At 42.0% G+C, this 18673-nt stretch overlaps 1 protein-coding gene across 2 annotated transcripts in view; it reads left to right on the forward strand.

The window, feature by feature from the left end:
* ZDHHC20 (zinc finger DHHC-type palmitoyltransferase 20) overlaps positions 1–18673 on the forward strand; it is a 309510-nt gene that overhangs the window by 111538 nt on the left and 179299 nt on the right. For both annotated transcript variants that reach the window (XM_069202257.1, XM_069202258.1), the window contains exons 6-7: positions 13565–13597; positions 16608–16728. In XM_069202257.1, the coding sequence (XP_069058358.1) occupies positions 13565–13597; positions 16608–16728 (154 nt within the window). The remainder of the gene's footprint in view (positions 1–13564; positions 13598–16607; positions 16729–18673) is intronic.

Genomic DNA, 18673 nt, shown 5'->3' on the forward strand with positions numbered 1-18673 from the left:
TCTAGCGGTGAGAGGTTAAAGCTCATATAATATATGCCACAGGATGTTTTTGACACCACATATGTTTCACAAAATGGATTTTGAAGTGAGGGATGTTTGCCCAAGATATTCCACTAATGCTGTTTATTTAGTTTATATGTTCTAGGGAGGTACTACCTTGAGTGCTAATGGGAAATAAATTACACTCTTGCTGTCGGAACTCACTGGGAGAGTTGATTTGCTGTACTCTGAGGATTGTATGCTAGTTATCGGTAGTTGATCTACAAAAGCAAAATTGGATATAAGATGCATATATTTGGGCTTACTGCTGGGTAACTGACAAATTGCAGTGGCCTGGAAGGCTACACAATCAACCCAACCTGTGAGCTACTTGACCAAAATGTTGAAATGGGCAGAGTCTGAAGGCAATTCATTAACTGACTTGCAGATACAGGCACTGAAACCTCTTTGAGACTGAATGGGTCATGTTATTGTTGGTATTAAAATGTAAACAATACAAAATGCAACCATAGTGGTGCAATAGTATTTAAATGCTGCTATTTCTTTTTAGTTTGTCAAGTATTGTCCTGAGTTTGATGCACTATGCATGAGCTCACAGGCAGTAGTTTGTTCTAAATGAGATGATTAAGCCAAACGGTTTTACAGTCTCACAAAAAGATCAGTGTATGTATAGAATGACCATGCCTCATAATACACTAAAATGGAAAGACTTTCCAGGTACTCAAGCTGGCACATAATATTAGATGAACAGAATGGAGGAGTGCCGCCTTTGTACATATGGTTAGATTCCTTAGGTTAATACATTTGTATTCACAACGTGCATCTAGAGTATCTTATTAAAATGTTGAATGTATTGCATTGTAGTAACTTGTTAAAAAGAAAATCAATAAAGATATTCACAAATAAAGTGAGCAATGTCCTGACTGCCATTGGACCACTTCACAGTGGTGAAAATTTAGAAATATTCCAGGTGAGATCTAAACATTTTTGAGGGGTGCATTTTCTGTTTGGAAATGCAGAGTGGTGATTGAATCAGGACAGAGTCAGATGCAGGCGAGCCCAGGATGATGTTTGATTTGGACAGGGAAGACGGGGGAATTGTATTGTTGAAGGTTGAAGTGCGTACTAGAAGCTGTGCTCAAGAGAGTGTCCAGTATAGTTTCTATCATGAGTTAAGAGTAGCATCACCAAACAGGTACTTGACTCAAACCATGCTGTATAGGTAGGCTTAGTATTAATACTGTCAAGCTGTTATAGACTTCCTGGAATAGTACCTTTTTGGAAGAATAAACAAAATTGCCTGGCTGTCCACTTGAGATGTGGTATATCGTACACTTTCTTCCAGTAGGGAAAGAATATTGCCATGAATTGACTATTTGTACTTTTCTTCTTTAGTGGCGAAAATCATAAAATTCTCTAAAGCTTTGCTTTACCTGTTAGAGGCGTCCAGTCTCCGGTGGAGCCTGGATTCCACATCAACCTGTTGGAGCTCTGTGTGATTAGACTAGCATTGAAAGCTTTTCTTCCCTCTCTCAAGGTAAAAGTAGTGCCGGTGTTCACGGACAACACCACCGCCATGCGGTACTGCAACAAGCAGGGCGGGGTAGGGTCATGGACCCTTTGTCAGGAGGCTCTGTGCCTCTGGGCGTGGCTGGAACAACAGGGCTCTCTGATCGGGCTTGCTGAACGCCAGAGCAGATTATCTCAGTCGATAATGTTTAGTCAGTCACAAATAGCGTCTCCATCCAGCGGTGGTGCAAGGTGTCTTTTAGCAGTTGGGAGAGCCTTGGTTAGATCTGTTCGCCACTGCAGAGAACGCGAAATGTCAGCAGTTTTGCATGTTGTAGTTACTAAGGCGGCAATTGCTCAGTGACACTTCATCTTGAGTGGAACTCGGGCCCCACTTCTGCCCAGAGTTCTTAAGAAGATCAAGAACGACCGGGCTCCAGTATTTCTTGTGGCTCTGGACTGGGCATGGAGAGTTTGGTATTCTGATCTACTGAGCATGGTCACTGATCCTCCGATCAGACTGCCTCTTGGGAAGGATCTTCTGTTGCAGCAGCTGGGGAGGGTTCTCCACCGGAAACCTGTCAACCCTCCACCTTTTTGTGTGGAGATTGAGTGACGACAGTTTTAAGCCTTCAACCTTCCTCCCCAAGTCTGTAATGTAATCTTGGAAGCCGGGTGTCCCTCCACCAAAACAGAATACACCTTTGAAAACAGCCATCCTTGTGGCCTTACCTCTTCCTGCATGGTGCGTGAACTGCACTGCAGACATTGTCAACTAAGCCACCCTACCTTTCCATCTATCCTGACAAAGTGGTGCTTCACACTAGAGCTTCTTTTTTGCCAAAAGTAGTCACACCCTTTCATGGAGGCCAATCTATCACTTTGCCTACTAGCTATGCACATCCATCTAAGGAATAGGAGAGAATCCACTGCGTGTACCCAAAAAGAGCATGTGGTCCTACCTTGATTGTACAAAAGAGTTCTGGGTGGACGATCAACTGTCTGTTTTGGTGGTGTGAAGAAAATAGAGCAGTGCAGAAGTGGACAATCTCCATATGGGTCGTACTCTGCACTAAGATGTGCTACGCACTGGCTAAAAAGCAGTCCCCTGAGAGTTTTGTGCTCATTCTACCAGAGCTAAAGCTGCAAGTTCCAATTCCAGTCCTTGATATTTGTCAGGCATCAAAATGGTGTTCTCTGCACATGACTACCAAACACTACTGCGTGGGCAGTCAGGTCCGTAGGGACGGGCACTTTGTCCGCTGGGTCCTGCAGGACTTTCTAGTATGATCTTGGTTTGCAGACCCTCCTCTGGGGATGGTATTGCTTAAGTATGTCTTCCAAGATAAGGAATCTGCAACTAGATATTTCTATCAGATGGACAAATTGCTTACCTTCCGGTAACGCCTTATCTGATAGAGATATTTAGTTGCAGATTCCTTATTGACCCACCCATCCTCCCTGCTGTGCTAACTGATTTCTAGGGACAGGGACTCTCCTTTCAGGGCCTTAGTTTTGACACCCTAGTGATCAGTGTTCTTCATGGCTCTTATCCTCTGGGGCGGAAAGTTGTGAAAGTAAACTGACGTAAGCGCGCCGGGGTGGTGCCTATATAGCCCCGCAAGATTATATCCGGCACGAACGATGCCAACGACGGACGTGGAGTCGACTGACAACCCCCTAATGGCACACAGGGGTACTGCTTAGGAAAATCTCCGGATCCAGACTGATGCCTGGGGGAAGTTCTAAGGTGAGGAATCTGCAACTAGGTATTGTCTCCACCAGGTAAGGTGTTCACGAAGGTAAGTAACTTGTCTTTATATACGTTGAGAGACTCAGTGGTGAAATTGTGTGTATTATGTAAGAGTGAACAGATGTCTGGGGTTACCTGAGGCAATTCTATGTCCCAGACCAAGTTTCCAGTTCGGTTCTGCAAAATATCAGTTCCACTGAGGTAACTAAATGGAGGTAAGGAAGGAGAGGAGTGGGTAGATATTTATATTATGCTCATTCGTAGGTAGGTGGTCCTCTACCCAGGAGTCTACACGGTGGTGAAAAATGTAGATTTCTGAAACATTTTTTTTCTAAATGTAGATATGCTAAAAATCTGACATGGACCCGGCTCTCCAGGACCAACTTTGCAGAACCCTGCCCTACCCCATTGGTACAACATGATAGTATTGTGTGGGAACTGCCTCTTGGATTACTTGGGGATTTGGTCCTAGGGATTATAACTTGGCTCACAAAGCATGGAAGGCTATGTTGGTCCTGGGCTTGTATCTAGAGGATGTTGACTGTACTCCCTCACAGTACCAGGCCTGGCTGCCTGGGATCCAACATTGGGCAGTGCGAGGCAGGGATGTCCGTTTTAGGGCTGTAAATCTTGGTTGGCTTTGTTCTCCCATGTAGGCTTACCTAATTTAGAATTTACTCTCTTGTGTCTTGTACTACTGGTGTGTTTCGAAATATACAGAGTATTGTTCCTGAAATATGTTGTGTGTCTTTATTCTCTGTTGGTCGATTTATACTTCCTGACCCAGTTTATGGGAAGCTCTGGGGTGTCTGGTGACCTCAAGTGAAGATGGTGCAGTGCATACATCCATTGCAAGGGGTGTATGTGTCACACATACCAAAATGGCCCAAGTGAATGGTTTTAGCTTGTGAAATCACCGATCCCTTATCCCATCCCTGATAGATTTGAGCGTATTTGTCTTTCTTCTGTGAGTTTCAGGTGGGCCTTTTGTTCTCCTCATCCCATTTGTATCGATCCTATTGCCTGCTTTACCATTTTGTTCCTGGAAATATGCAACTAGAAATGGCTGGTCCCTTTCTGATGGAAGCTACCATCTGAGAGTGCTGTATAACATTACACTAATAATGTCTGCACTGAAGGGCTTCCAGAGAATTACCATTGGCTGTTTATCTGGGGCTTCCATATAGCAGTAAAGGGGCAATACACTCTAGTTTGTCAACGACAGTGTACTGTCACAGCATCACTGGTGTACAATTGTTTGCACATATCCTATAAAACATTTCTAGGGCTCCCACCAATGGAGTTTGCCAGCACATTGGTGATCTGTAAGATGTGCAAATTTTTTGAATTTTATGTACAAAAAGCTGTTTGTAAATGGAACAGCTTGTATTGGATCTTTTATATGTGATTTTGTACTGAATATTCTAATGGCTGACAGTAATTTGTAGGTACTTTTTCTGAAGTATCTGGAAACCTTTATAAATAGGTATTCCTTGTGTTGGTAGCCATAGCTACCTGCAAAGGAAGTGGCAGTTCCCCCCCCGCAGCCCTTGTACTAATCTTTTCTGGGTTCAGCTAGTCTTCGTAGATGATTAGATGTTGTGTTTTTTTTTTTTTACCCAGGAATGTTCTGCTACTTCTGTTCCTCCTCCAACCCTAGGATGCAGGAGGTGACTCTTGGAGTAAAAATGACCAAACTGGTACAAATACTGGTTCCCCTCAGAGGAAAAATTAAAACCTGAAAAAGAGCTCAGAAGGAAAACAAAGGACAACTCACAATAGAAACAGAAATACATTCAAACTGAAGGTTCTTGGGATGTGCTGGGATGATCAGTGTGCTGAAACTAGCAAAGTTGTGACACACTTGATGCAGCAACCATTGTAGGTAGTCATTCTCAGTGGGGCAAGATGACTTCCTGTGTTCCTATCACAACTCAAAAGCTAGTCTGAACTTGGGACTCGGGCCCAGGGTTTGAGCTCCTTAATAGACCAGAAAGAGTGGCAATTGTGAACTAGGAAAGATGATTCAAGTTGGAATGCACTGCATAACAACGAATACAATCAGGCACATTCTACTTGCAGCATCTCCCAGGCATGTTGCAAGTTTAAAGGGCAAGCCGCCTCCCAGTGCGCTCTGGCAATCGCAGACAGAAGGCAGTGTACAGACGTCCCAAGTGTGATATGTGCAGCAGCGCTTCTGAGGCTCCGTGAACCAGTGCCATAGTGACCATAGATCACTCTGCTGCGATTCAACCAAACAAGACCAAAATATATCAGTCTGCTGCTGTTCAACCAAACAAGACCAGAATGTGACTGATGGTACTGTGACAAAGCCCACGTTTATGACCTGACATTTCCTTTCAGTTTAGGCCCACATAACTTGCCACAATCAGCCTACCACGACTTACACAGGACAATGCAGAGAATCCGCTCCGAGCTGGCATTGCTCATTCCCATCTGTGTAAATGTGGACTATTAGTTGGAGGGGATAGGAGCTGTCTCCAAGTAGTAATGTCACAATTCTGTTGCAGGTACAGTTAGGTCTCAATCTTTAGTTTTGAGCTCAACCCTGGAAGCTGTTTTACAGACCAGACAGGCTAGGAGAACTGTGTAAACCATCTATTAGTACCATAACAGTTGAAAAGTGGAAAACGCAACACAATAAAAATACCACTCCAGTTTATAAAAGGAGAGTAAAATTCAATGCAAAAATTGATTCCAAAATGAAAAAAATTTATGTAGAGAAGCGAAGATTTTTAGAAGTTTAAAGTCAAAATAGCACCTAAAAACAGAAAGCACCAATATCGGTCATCTGGTCGCTGGTCCAAGTCAAAAGTTTAAAGCTGACTGTGAGATACTTCTGGTTGGACACAGGCACAAGGTTTGTCCCAGTGGAAAATGTACCTTCTGACTTTGAAGATTTCCTGGAGAAAGGTCGTCCTTGATGTGTTGGACAGTTGACATCAGTTGGAGGTTGGATCCGAAGGAGTGGGTTGATGACGGCAACCTTCTGGAGTGCAGGTCCTCTGTAGGAGGCCTTGACTTTGGCAGGAATCTTGGCACGGTCATTGACAACTGGAAAGCTCAGAGCAGGCAAAGTCCAGAATCTGTGCCCAGGAAGGTCTCGCCGGCAGCTGGATGCTGTTTGACATCAACCTTGATGAAGCCCCTCTGTGTTCAAACTCTGAGGTTTCTGAAATCCTTTCACTTGCGGAATCCACCAAGATGAGTTAGACCCCTGTTTCAACATAGTCCGCTTCAGTCCAGTCTCTGCTAGTTCTCTGAAGGAAACGTTGCTAAGTGTCTTGTTTTGCAGGTTTTAGGGTCAGAGGAGTGCACTCTAATACCAGACAGTGATCCTGGACCTTATGGGCACCACTTGGGGGTTAGGACTCGCTCACCTGGAAGCCACCACCAGGTTCTATGGCAAATCCATTTGGCTTCTTGCAGCTTTTGAGGAGCTGTAGCTTAGCAGGAGGTCAGCCAAATTACCCTTTGGAGTTCACTTCTCTGTCCTGGGTGCAAGTTTGAGCAGACCCAGCCCTTGAGTTTTCTCTCTCTCCACAGGTGCCCTTCTTCTTTTGTCTTCAACAGGTGCAGATATGTTCTGAAAAAGGTATCCATGGATGCCACATTTATGTTTTGCTCCACTTGTGGGTGGTGGAAACACCCTGAACATACGAGTAAATCTACCCACTTTCACATCACTTCCTGAGGGTTTGGCCTCGCGCAGTGCTCTGCTCTTCCAGCATGGTAGAACATTTCTTTCCTTGGGTCCCCCGAGGTGTCTCTAAGGAAATGAGAAGCTCTGAAACAGGTTTTCCTCCCACTGGGTTGGTGCCATCCTGACTACCTGAACATTGGAAGGGCAGGTCGAGGTCTGAGTTACATCTGCCTGTGATGGGATGCCCCTTTGAAGCTTTTGTATCTGATGGTCACATCCCCATTGCCACACTGTCAGGAAGTGGTCACACCTGCTTCCATCCAAGGTTTCTTTTGTTCCCCTTCCTGGAAGCCATTCGTACCTCCTTCCAGGGGGCCAACAGGCTGCCAGGTGACAGTTGGGGATGAACACCCTAATTTTAAATACTAGTCACCCTGCCTTGGGGATGATAAGGTGTAGTTTTGAGGTGACTTACTACTATTTAAAATGGAGGTTTAGACCTGTTAAAAGGATGATTTTAACAGGTCGGAATTGCAATTTAAAAACTTCCCAAATAGTGTGCGGTTGCAGGCCTAGAGGTATGTTTTGCATGGTCACTTTAGTGGTGACAAAATAAGCGCTGCAGTTCACTAGTGACATTTAAATTACAGGCCCTAGGTACACATGGTACAATATGCTAGAGACTTATATGAAAGTTAAATGTGCCAGTCAGGATTTTAACCAATTCAACAAGTTTTTAGTGGACAGAACCTATGCATTGGGGACTGGCTAGCAGTGTCCTAGTGTACAGAGTTTAAAAACCAATAGCATCAGCCCAAACAAATGGCAGTGATCATGCAAAAAGAGGCACTTTCTTACACCATCTATACCATGTCACATGAAGGCCTTACTGTCACTACCCTCCAAGGCTGTAATCCCAACCCCTGTGTCCAGCACATGCTGAGGGTGTCCTAAAGGACCGACCTGAAGGATGGGATGTGAATCTAGTTATGAATCAACACAGCAGGAATAACCAATTTACTGCCACATAATCTAGGCAGGCGTATTTATGTATGTTCACATGTATATATTATGTGGTTCTGGGGGTTGGGCTCTTGCACCAGCAGCTGGTTGGCTTCCTACCCTACGGCCATGAGCAGATGAATGATGTACATAATTTCTGGACTTTAGCAGTTCATGTTACCAGCTCTCCCATATGGTATAAATGAAAAAATCTAAATGCAGTGCGAGAACCATACATTCTGACATGTGGCTTGTCTTTCAATGACTTCACCCACCATCTAGTTTTCAGCTGTTGTGAAAGGGCGGATATAGGATGTAAGACCCTGGTCTGGCCCACACCAATGACTCTGAAATTCACTGTGGACACCAGTGAGCATTTCTGCGAAGCTAAACAATATTGATACAGGGTGGGGCGCTGGACATCCTGACACAAGGCATTGAGTGGCTCTGGACGTTACACAACATCTGCATTTCAGCTACTGTGTAGAGCACTTTTGAAGTGTTCTGCCCTATATACCCCCCCACGGGAGGGGCGGAGGGCTCAGTTGGCACAAGGGTACATTTTTTTCTTGTTCAGTGGAAACAACGTGAGTAGCCATGTTTCCTGGTAAAATTGTGTGCCTCCCTATGGCGTCTATTGGCCATTTGCATTTCACATCATTGAGTTCGGTGTGTTGACCTGTGCAGGTATATCTCTGTTGGTTCCTACACAATGTACTGTAGTCATAGTCATGGCATGCATGGTCCTGCAAGTGACCAATAAGGATAAACCATGCTGAACATTTGAAAATGAAAGCCCCCATCAAGACTGGAACAGACCAAAACTGTATTATGTAAAGAACACTTTGACACTGTGTCTTCAGAACGTCACTGCTTTGGCCCCTTGCTGTGGACTAGCCTACAATAATGTGCAGTACAGTTATTGGATAAAGTCTGGGAATGCAGGACGGCAGAGCATATACTGGTGGCCAGATGTTCTAGATTTGTTCGTCACATAAATGTTTGAAAATGGGGTTTATATTGTACCCTAACTTGGACCTTTGCAGAGCATTCTGGATAAGAAAACGAGGTGACCTTTTACACAAGCCATACCTTAAATGAATTATCCTGGGTGTCTAGTTTCCAAAATTGTCTGGTGCAGCCTGCACTGACACTAAATACTGCAGCTACCCACCTTCCCAAAGTCTGTCTCATCCAAGCATCTTTTCCTCTCATCATAATATTGAGGTTTTTGGCCCCTTCGTGTCCATTGCGATAGGCCCACCCACAAATGTTGAGTACCATTTTTATCGGGAGAAATGTGGAAACACAAGATGGTCGGACATTTGCAGCGCTCTGTAGAATTTTGGTATATGTTTTTTGCTGCTTTTGCAGGACAGTCCCTCAAAATCGCCCGCCATTGTGGATAACCCAGTATTCAGAGAGGTACCAGTGACTCTTAACCTAAATTCAGATTATTGGGTAAATTATAAAACATGAATAACTTTCATTCATACCCATTTTTTCCATTATCAAGAAATGCATGGTCATTTTACAATGAAAAATTACCAAGTTACGGTTCCATTGTTGGCTTTAGGCAGTGCATGTTTAGAACAAAGTGCAAACATTATATTATTAAAAGCACATTAGTAGGTGAATCACTGATTGCGGCCCGAGCCAGGTTCTCTCACTTCAAGGCAATCACCTCTGTGATATGCATTTGAGCAGTTCACTTGAAAAAAACAATATGGGAATCACCAAATCATAGTATGTAGAAACAAACCTACAAAAAAATAAAAGTAGATATGCATCTTGATTCATCCTCCTAAGCCTGTTTTACAAAAACTGTATAGCCCTGTGACCAGTAGAGTCTGCTGGAAGTAGTAGTATCATACTTTCCTATATCTGGATCTGGTACAGAAATGTACAAATGAAATCGTGTTACCTATTTCTCTTTTAGCCCCACTTGCATTCTAATTTTTCTACTTCAGTGATTACTTTCTTTTGAAAAATAGCTTGAACACTGTACGCAAATGGCCCATTGCTAAATTTAGATTTTAAGATATGTACAGTTTTTTGCCCCCTCCTATTGGCTTCACACCTATTTACATTGCAAATTTAAGTAGGTACAAAGTGCAAAAATTTATTTTTTCTCACCGTCAATTTCTGGTAGGTGGAAGGAGAGCGGTCATAGCACAGCAAAGCTTTTGAAGATTCCAGCGTTTGGTGATTAAAACACGCAGATACGTGACATTTCCACATTTTCTTTAATTCACGAGCCTGGTACCTTTATAATCCCCTTCATACAGAACAAACAGACTCTAATTCAAGCATAATATTATGACCCAAATTGTGAAAAAAGAAAAGAAAAAAAGGACATAGCATTCTAGGGAAAAGGCGCTTAAGTAAATTAACAAATACACTTCACACAAAGACTAGTGCACAATTATTTTTCTACAAATAACATATAAACAACTTTGAATGTCTTACACTGAAGTGCTCACAGAGCAATATTTACATGCATTAACTTAATTTGTGCTTACTTTGTGCTGCATTTGTGATCTACTGATTTTCCTGACAGTTACATAGCACATACCAATAAAAACATTTAACAGCACAAGCTATGCTTCTATCATAACTACATATCAGGACGCGCCACTCTTTGCCTCACCCTCCATTAAGGAGTTCATATGCAAGCTCCTAAAGCTAATTGCCATTCCTATTGCTTTTTGGCAATGTATGTTGAGTCTGACTTGTGGCATCTTTTTATACATTAGTTCACAGCAGGGTTTGAAGCAAAATAGTGCTGTATTTATCATGTTCCTGAACATGAGAACAAGCTTCAGTTGCATTAAAGTCATGTTTAATAGTAGTTCAGTCGTTAATGTTGTCCAATAGGAAACAGCCTGTAGGATTCCTTATCAATAAACGTTTCATGAGTATGAAATCTGAATGTGTGTATTTTCATAAATGGCTTATGGGATGAAAGCTGAGTAAACATTAGCTCTGAAAATGCATTCTTGAAAATGTCAGACTTTACTGTGTTTGAATTACAGGGGAATCTTAGAATATACTATGACTGCAAAAGGAATGGAACTCTAACAAAATAGTTACTCCAGGAGTTCTGCAGCCTGGTTTCTGTGAACTACCAACGAGAACAAATTTCAGTAGGGAATAGTACACTGGCTTTACGGTTTATTTTGTGCCAGTGAATGACAGCACATTTTGAAATCAATGTACCCAGATCCCACTTATCCCACCATCTATGTGCCTATAACACTTGTTTTTCATATTCTACTCCCAGACCACAGTGATGGCTTGCTTGGTTCATGACATTCGTTGTAGAAAGAGGGTACAAATTGTTCTGGTTGCTGCTTTCGGTCTTTCATGAACTTTGAAAAGGGCACTAGGTTGATTCAAGTAATCGCGACTCATCGCTTTGAAAGGCACATAAGAATTAAATCACTATCAGTGATTTTATTTTCAGAGAAAACTGTGCTGTAGCCTCTCCTTTAATGGTTGCTTGGTGAGATAATTCTTAGAGTGTCTGTTAGGTCTGGCTGATGAAAGCTTTAGTTGTTAGAAACCTCAAGTCATTATTTCTTCATAAAATGATTAGCAGTAGTACAGAGAGTACGTGGTCTTAGGATCAGCCCTTAGAGCTTTCTGCTGTTTTCATGGTTTGGCTTTGCTTCAGTGGGATGTCCATTAAGGCCATTTGATTTTGTGACTGGGTTACATTGTGCAATTTGTTTTCCAATAAGACTTTGGTGAAAGGGCATCAAGTAGTCTTCTGTTAGATAATGTGTCTTCATTGATGTATTTACTTTGCTGAGATGACGACAAAAAATGTGATTACATTCTTTTTTTTGGTAAGGAAGTGCTCAATTTTGGATTCCTTTGATTGTTATAAAGTGAAAGCGACATTCACCCTTGAATGTTCAATTACTTTACTTGCGGTCATAACATTGTGGCATTGTAGCATTTTTTTGTTAAAAGAAGTGCACACAGATTTAACAGATTTATAGGCTCTTTGTCAAATGTACCTACTATGATACAGTTTTCTTTGCATGCCTTTTAACTTCACCACTTCTTATTCCTTTTCATAACACTCTACTTGCAAAAGACATATAGTCAGCTTACCAAGAGCTTGCCGGGGCCTAAATGCCTGCCCGTAGCTAACCATTACTTTACTTTGTCAATCTTGTTTGCTTTTTATTCAGTGGGTCATCTTGCTCATCTTGTGTTTGTCCCTCTGCTGGAGAATACCCTCTTTACTGGTATCCTTGCACTGCTCATGATTAGGGAACTACTTTTTTCTTCCTGTTTCAGCATTCCACAAGAGTGTGTGTTCCTGCTGTCTCCCTTGTGTGCTCTGTTCCTCTGTGCCCCATGTTGCACTCACATTTGTGTACTTCTCTTCCCCCCCACTGCATGCTGTTCCTGACCACTATGCTTCACTATGTTGTTCTCTCCCTGGTCTACGTCTCCCCGCCCTCCTTGTTGCTCACTCAATCATGTGCTTCTTTTCCCTTTCTCCCACCCCCCCCAACACCCACTCCCTGACCCATGTTTGCAGATGCTGATGAGCATGAAAAAAAAGCATTGTCAGAACCAACAGGTTTCAAAGGCGAGACTTATTGTCTTTCCCAATGCTTGCCTTTTATGAACGGTCTGGTAGGTTGAAAGTTGCCAATTTTGTGCTATTTCTTTTGTTTATTACTAAATAACAATTGTTAATACTTGTTTCTGATAGTTTAGTACCTGCTTGGAAAATCAGACTACTTCAAATAGATTTGAGGGGGTTTCAACAAAAAATGCTAATGAAATGTTTTTTGCGGGATGCATTTTTAACATTTTGCAATTGGGGAAGAAATAAATCCCATTTCTAGGATGTTGTTTTACTTTTGTCAAGTCTAAGCTGATATTGGGATTAATGTTAATACACTGGCAAGTATAAACTTGTATATTTAACTTTCCCAGAAAGGGTTTGGTGTTTAAGGGGGGCTGCACTGGGGCATAGTGGTAGCAAGTTGTACAGTATTTTGCTTTTAGGTTAACTATGTTGTATGTGTTTTTTTTGCTGTAACTCTATTTGAATGGTTAAAAAAAGGAAGTGCTTTACAGGGATGTCACCGTATTATAAAACACAGTAACACTGGTAGTTAACATTACTGTAAAGATATGAGTTGCTTTTCTGGTCGAAGTTCTCAGATCCTTAGCATCTGTCTATAAGACAGTGATAATTGCTAAAATTGACTGTACTCTATTGAATTGTGAATTCAATTAGCTATGTGGTCCATACAGAAAAGTGTCACCTATGTTGCAAAGCTTTTGAATAGTGATTTTTCCCATCATGTTGCCAGCACATAAATGTGTTTCAGAATAAATGGATCTGGAGGGCAGTGGCTGTGAAACAGAATATTAGATGCTGCGTTTTGTATGCAGTTTGTACATGCATGCAGAATATTTTGCTAAAGTGCTATTTTTCCAGTGAAGTTTTTTTCTGTAAAGAAATGTTTATCACTTCCAAATTGTCTTGTAAAATATCTCAAATTGATGTCGTGCACTGCTTCCGGAGAGGTGAGAACTATGAGTGAACCTGTTCTTCTACACTCTGTGTTCACTAAATTTAAACACAGTTCTTTTCTTTTTAGATGTGTGCTAAAGATGGATCACCATTGCCCCTGGTAAGTTATCGGGTTAACTTTTACAGACTGTTGTGGACATTGGTCCTGTAACTGGAACACTGTGCTCCATCTGAAAAGACAGTCAGTGTTATTCTTTGGCTCTTAGTAGAGATTTCGGTTTGTTTAGAATATTTGGTGTGGTTTATTTAGAAATTGTGGGAGAAAGGGCCACCTTACGTCATGTCTTAATTGACACTCTTTCCAGTCTTGATCATTTCACTCACAGATTATTGCTGTCAGCTGTGTTAGTCACTACACTGCACTAAAAGAGGTTTTTAAGCTCTTCATCACTGTCAACTACATCTTGAGCGGCTCCCTTTTATACCAGTCTCTGACAACACATCAACTCTACAGGACAATTTTGGACTTTCTTGTCCCCCTGATCCTCGACTCCAGTGCCTTCATCCTCCTTGGTGACCTCAATTACCACCTGACGGAACTCACCAATCCCAACACAGCCAACCTCCTGGAGGACCTAGCCAACCTCAGACCTAGCAAACAAGTGGATGCCCCACTCACGCTGCCAGAAACCTATTGGACCCTGTCCTCACCAGCTTCAGCTACCTCACAGTAGACAAGCCCACACAGATCACCTGGTCCCACCAAACCATCAACTTCAGCATACCCATCCCGCACCACTGCAGAAACACATCACTAAATCTTCAGGACAAGACTGAAACAAGCTTTCAGAAGCATCCTGGTTTTCTGAACTCCTAAACCACCAACCTCAACACAATAAAAAAAACCTCCTCCCCTCTGAATCCATCTCCAACTTCAATGCCTGGATCACCGCAAGTACCAATACCCTGGATCCTTTCAAAGCCAAGAAAACAAGTCAGCAGGAAGCATGTAAATGGAATAGCTCAGGCTCACCAAACGCCACTGCAGGCTGCTTGTACACAGATGGAAACAGGCAGAACCACACCAACAAGAGCACTTACAAATCTTTCCACAGATGATATAAGCAGCAATTCAGAGCCACCAAATGCTTACCTCTCCTACTCCCTCAAGAAACACTCAGCAGAGCTAAAGATGCTAGCCAACTACCAGCCTATCTCCCTGCTACCCCATCCAGGAAGATGATAAACACCTGGCCATCCAAAGCTCTGACAACCACATGCGTGATACCACTCAATCTGACTTGTGCCCAAACACAGTACAGAGACCACCCTGATCGCCACCTCTTATGGCATCTGAATGATCATGAGCAGAGGTAACGCTGCAGCCCTCAGCCTATTGGATCTTTTCTCACCCTTAGACACAGGCTTCCACCCCATCCTTATCCAAAAACTGCTTGAAGCCAGGATCCAAGGTTCTGCACGATGCCAGATTTTCTCCTTCCTGACAGGCCACACCTAGTCAGTCAGCCTGGTCCCTTTTGCCTCGGATGCTGTCAACCTTATCTGCGGAGTTCCACAAGGATCCTCACTCAGCCATACTTTGCTCAGCACCAACATGACCCCACTTGCCAGCATCATCAGCGCTTATGGAATTAACATCATATCGATTGCTGACGACTCCCAGCTCATTATCTTAAACAAAGATAATTTCGAACTAGGAGCCACACTTCTCCTGGCAACCAACGCAAAGAGCCTAAGAATAGTAATCAACATACAACTCACAGTGACCGGACAATTGAATGCAGCCTCAGCCTTGTGCTGCTACACACTTAAGTTTGTTTGAGGAAGTATATGGCAACATTTTCGAACCACTACCCTGGAATGCGTGTTATGTCCACGTATCAAAAGGTTGCATATTACCATCTGACCTGCTGCATAAAATGGGCATTTCTCACTACAGAGGTCGCTCGCTAAGATGAGATTTCTCCCCTTTCGTTATATTACAACTCGATAGGGTTCACAAAGAGGGGGAAATAGCTGACCTGGGAAGGGGGATTTGTCATGCCCAGGGAAACACTCATGAGCAGGCACAGATGATGTCATCTGATGAAGGGGGGGGGGGGGGGGGGAGAAAGTACCTTACTGCATTATATCGGAACCCTGCGCTCTGACATAGCAGCAAAACTAGCACCACTGAAGCAGCAGTTTGTAAAGTGAAGTAAGCGGTGGGTGTGGTTGACCGGGTGTGTGATTGGAATGGTAGAGATGAGCGAGAGCAGGGTCAACACTCTTTGACAGTAGCATTTGCAACATACTTATTATTTGCCAGTGATACAAGGCAGAAATTTGACATTATGATTAAGCTGCTAGATTATTAGATGATGGGGGGCTAATTTGAGAGTGCTGGGGGGGGGGGTTCTTCTTAGTATCCTTCCCTTGTTTGTCTCTCTTGCTCTGATCTTCCCCCAATGGAGCTTATTCTTTGTGCTTGCTTACCTTTAGATTACTTGTCCTCAAGTCACTTTCACACTCTGTCTCCCCTAGTTCTCCATGGGAAGGGATGGATTTGTGAAAGCAGGGATGGAAGGATAGATGAGTGAGTGAATGCATGCTTGTATGAATGTATACATGACCTAAACAATACAGGCAGACCCATTGGATAAACTGTCATTTATGCACAGGACCTTGAAAGACGCATCAACAGAGCCAATGCATATGGCTGCTGCTTGGGTTAGTTAAATATAGTCGGCTGCACTGTGTGAGGGATACATCAGCTTAGGAAAAGCTAGCTCAAATGCCTGCCAGCAATGACAGATACTTCTACTGTCTGTACAGAGTGAGGGATCCATCAGTTGAGGAAGGCATATCTCTGTCGAAAGTTAAGAATAGGGATTGTTTTTGGCAAGTGAGGCTTAACCTTGCTATCGAGGCCCAATTCTAATACTTGAGCAAATAATTAGCCCTGCAGTCTGCGCGACAATCTTGGATGGAATGTTTACTTTATGCTAGAACGGCGCTAATTCTTTGAGTATGTACGTAGTAAGCATTCTGTTTCACAGTCTAAGTGAAGGAAGATGTTATTTAGTGTGGGTGATAAGCAGGGAGTCTGTTCTCTGATGTTGTGTGGACTTCCTTGCAAACCTGTAAAATATCCTGTTGTTTTTTTGTAGGGTGAATAATTGTGTGGGATTTTCGAACTATAAATTCTTCCTCCTGTTTCTGCTGTACTCCCTACTGTACTGCCTATTTATTGCTGCAACAGTGCTTCAATACTTCATCGCATTTTGGACAGTAAGGTTTTATTTAATTGTCTTACACTATATATTATTAGTAACCCCGTACAGCTGTTGATAAATACAGCTAAACCTTACAAAATAAGCTTTGTATGAGATGTAATAAGTTTGATAGAGCCACCTAATGTGTAGAGATAAATATAATAGAGAGTTCATTTTACCAGGGTTTTGTTAAAATCATTTAAGTCTTACTTATCAGTTTTCATGTAAATTGGTGTTAATGATCATGTGCAACTTGCGCCTTTTGCAATACATTGGCTTTTTATCCTTTTTTTAAAAAAAATTTGTTGTTTAAGTCTGTAGTTTAGGTAGTCCAAAATTTGCCACAAGTAATATCACCCCTTTCCTTTGTGTGCTACTTTTTGTGTTCTGATTAAACAGTCTCATTTTCACCATACTTTGATCAATATATGTTTACTTCTGACACCAAATACTATAGCAAGAAAGTTTTCAGCAAGTTATTTTTCTGGTACCCTCCATTTTGTCTTCAGCCTTACTTTCATAGTTCATACAAGCCCTTCTTTTTCCATTTGTTTCAATGCGGGTAGTCAGTGGAGATATTTATTTAGATTTTTCTATTAGCAACAAATTGGATACACCCATATTCTGAAAGCTACTGCTATGAAATCTTTGAAGGCCTGGGCTGTAATACGTGAAAGAGCCTAATAGCAGAACTTCATATTTTCACAAACACCCTAAAACCATTTTTGTTGTTGAGATCAGCCGTCCTGTCTTTGCTGTGATCCCCCTATTGTGACAAATGCTATAGTATATTGGCCAGGTATAGTGCTCCAAACCATCCCAACAAAAAATGTGGAGTGGCCATGGAAAGTGCTTGTACTCGCTGATATATGGATATTAAACTGTTGGAAGTTGCTGTTGGTGAATTGAACCCCCCAAAACAGTCAACCCTACACACATCAGTTGAATAATACAAGTTTAGAGAGGTGATACTTGCGTTGAAATATTTTTCATCACTAAGGCGGAAGTTGCCTGAAACTATCATTAGAAGTTGATATTCATATATGTAAGCCTTGTACAATATTATTAGAAATACTTTCTAGGCGGCACAAAATAAATATGCAGATTCACAAAACTTTGTCAGACAAACATGAAGCTCACTCATTCAACACAGACCCTCTGCACGCAATAAATGTCATTTATTATCTGGCATGCCATTAGAGATTGTCATTTATGAACTGCCTAACCTCTTGATACATATGTCCATTCAACTAAACTAAACAAAACAAAAACTTAGTCTAGAAATAAACCATCTTACTAGAACATTTTAAAGACTGTCTAAATACCATAAACTTGTTGATAGTGAATACTTTAGACTAGGCTTCTCCAACGAGTAGCTCGTGAGCTACTGGTAGCTTTCTAGCTACTTGTAAGTAGCTTTCAAGGGCAGTCCAACTAACTAAATTAAAAACTTCTGCTTGTCTGAATTAATATATCTATATCAAAATTGAAGAGTGTATTCAAGGTGAAAATGTGTGTATCTTTGGAACTCCTAAGCTAATGTTTGGAGAAAAAAATGGGTGAATTTCCAAACAATTTTTAAAGCTGATAATTAAGTGATAAATCACTTGGTGTTGAGGATACATATTACTAATATTATTGCCTTGGTGCCAGCGGTGTTGCACCTATGACACTTACTACTCATGTAAAGGCATTCCAGACTAACAAATCCTTTTATGTTACTGCTGGCACTTTTGCCTGATTTACTGAGGTGATCACTGGTGTTAATCTTGAATAGGGTGGCTGCCAATGTAATCTAGTCTAATGTGATTATTGCAGCACTACAATAATAATATTAGTAGCTCAGTATGAATTTTATTGAAGATAACTAGCTTGTACTAAAGAAAATGTTGCACTAAAGCCTTCTTTGATCCCCTCCAATTATCGATGACCCGACTGGCTTGGGCAGGCAAACAGCCGAA

This window comes from Pleurodeles waltl, chromosome 8 (genome assembly GCF_031143425.1).
Source record: "Pleurodeles waltl isolate 20211129_DDA chromosome 8, aPleWal1.hap1.20221129, whole genome shotgun sequence".
NCBI lineage: Eukaryota > Metazoa > Chordata > Amphibia > Caudata > Salamandridae > Pleurodeles > Pleurodeles waltl.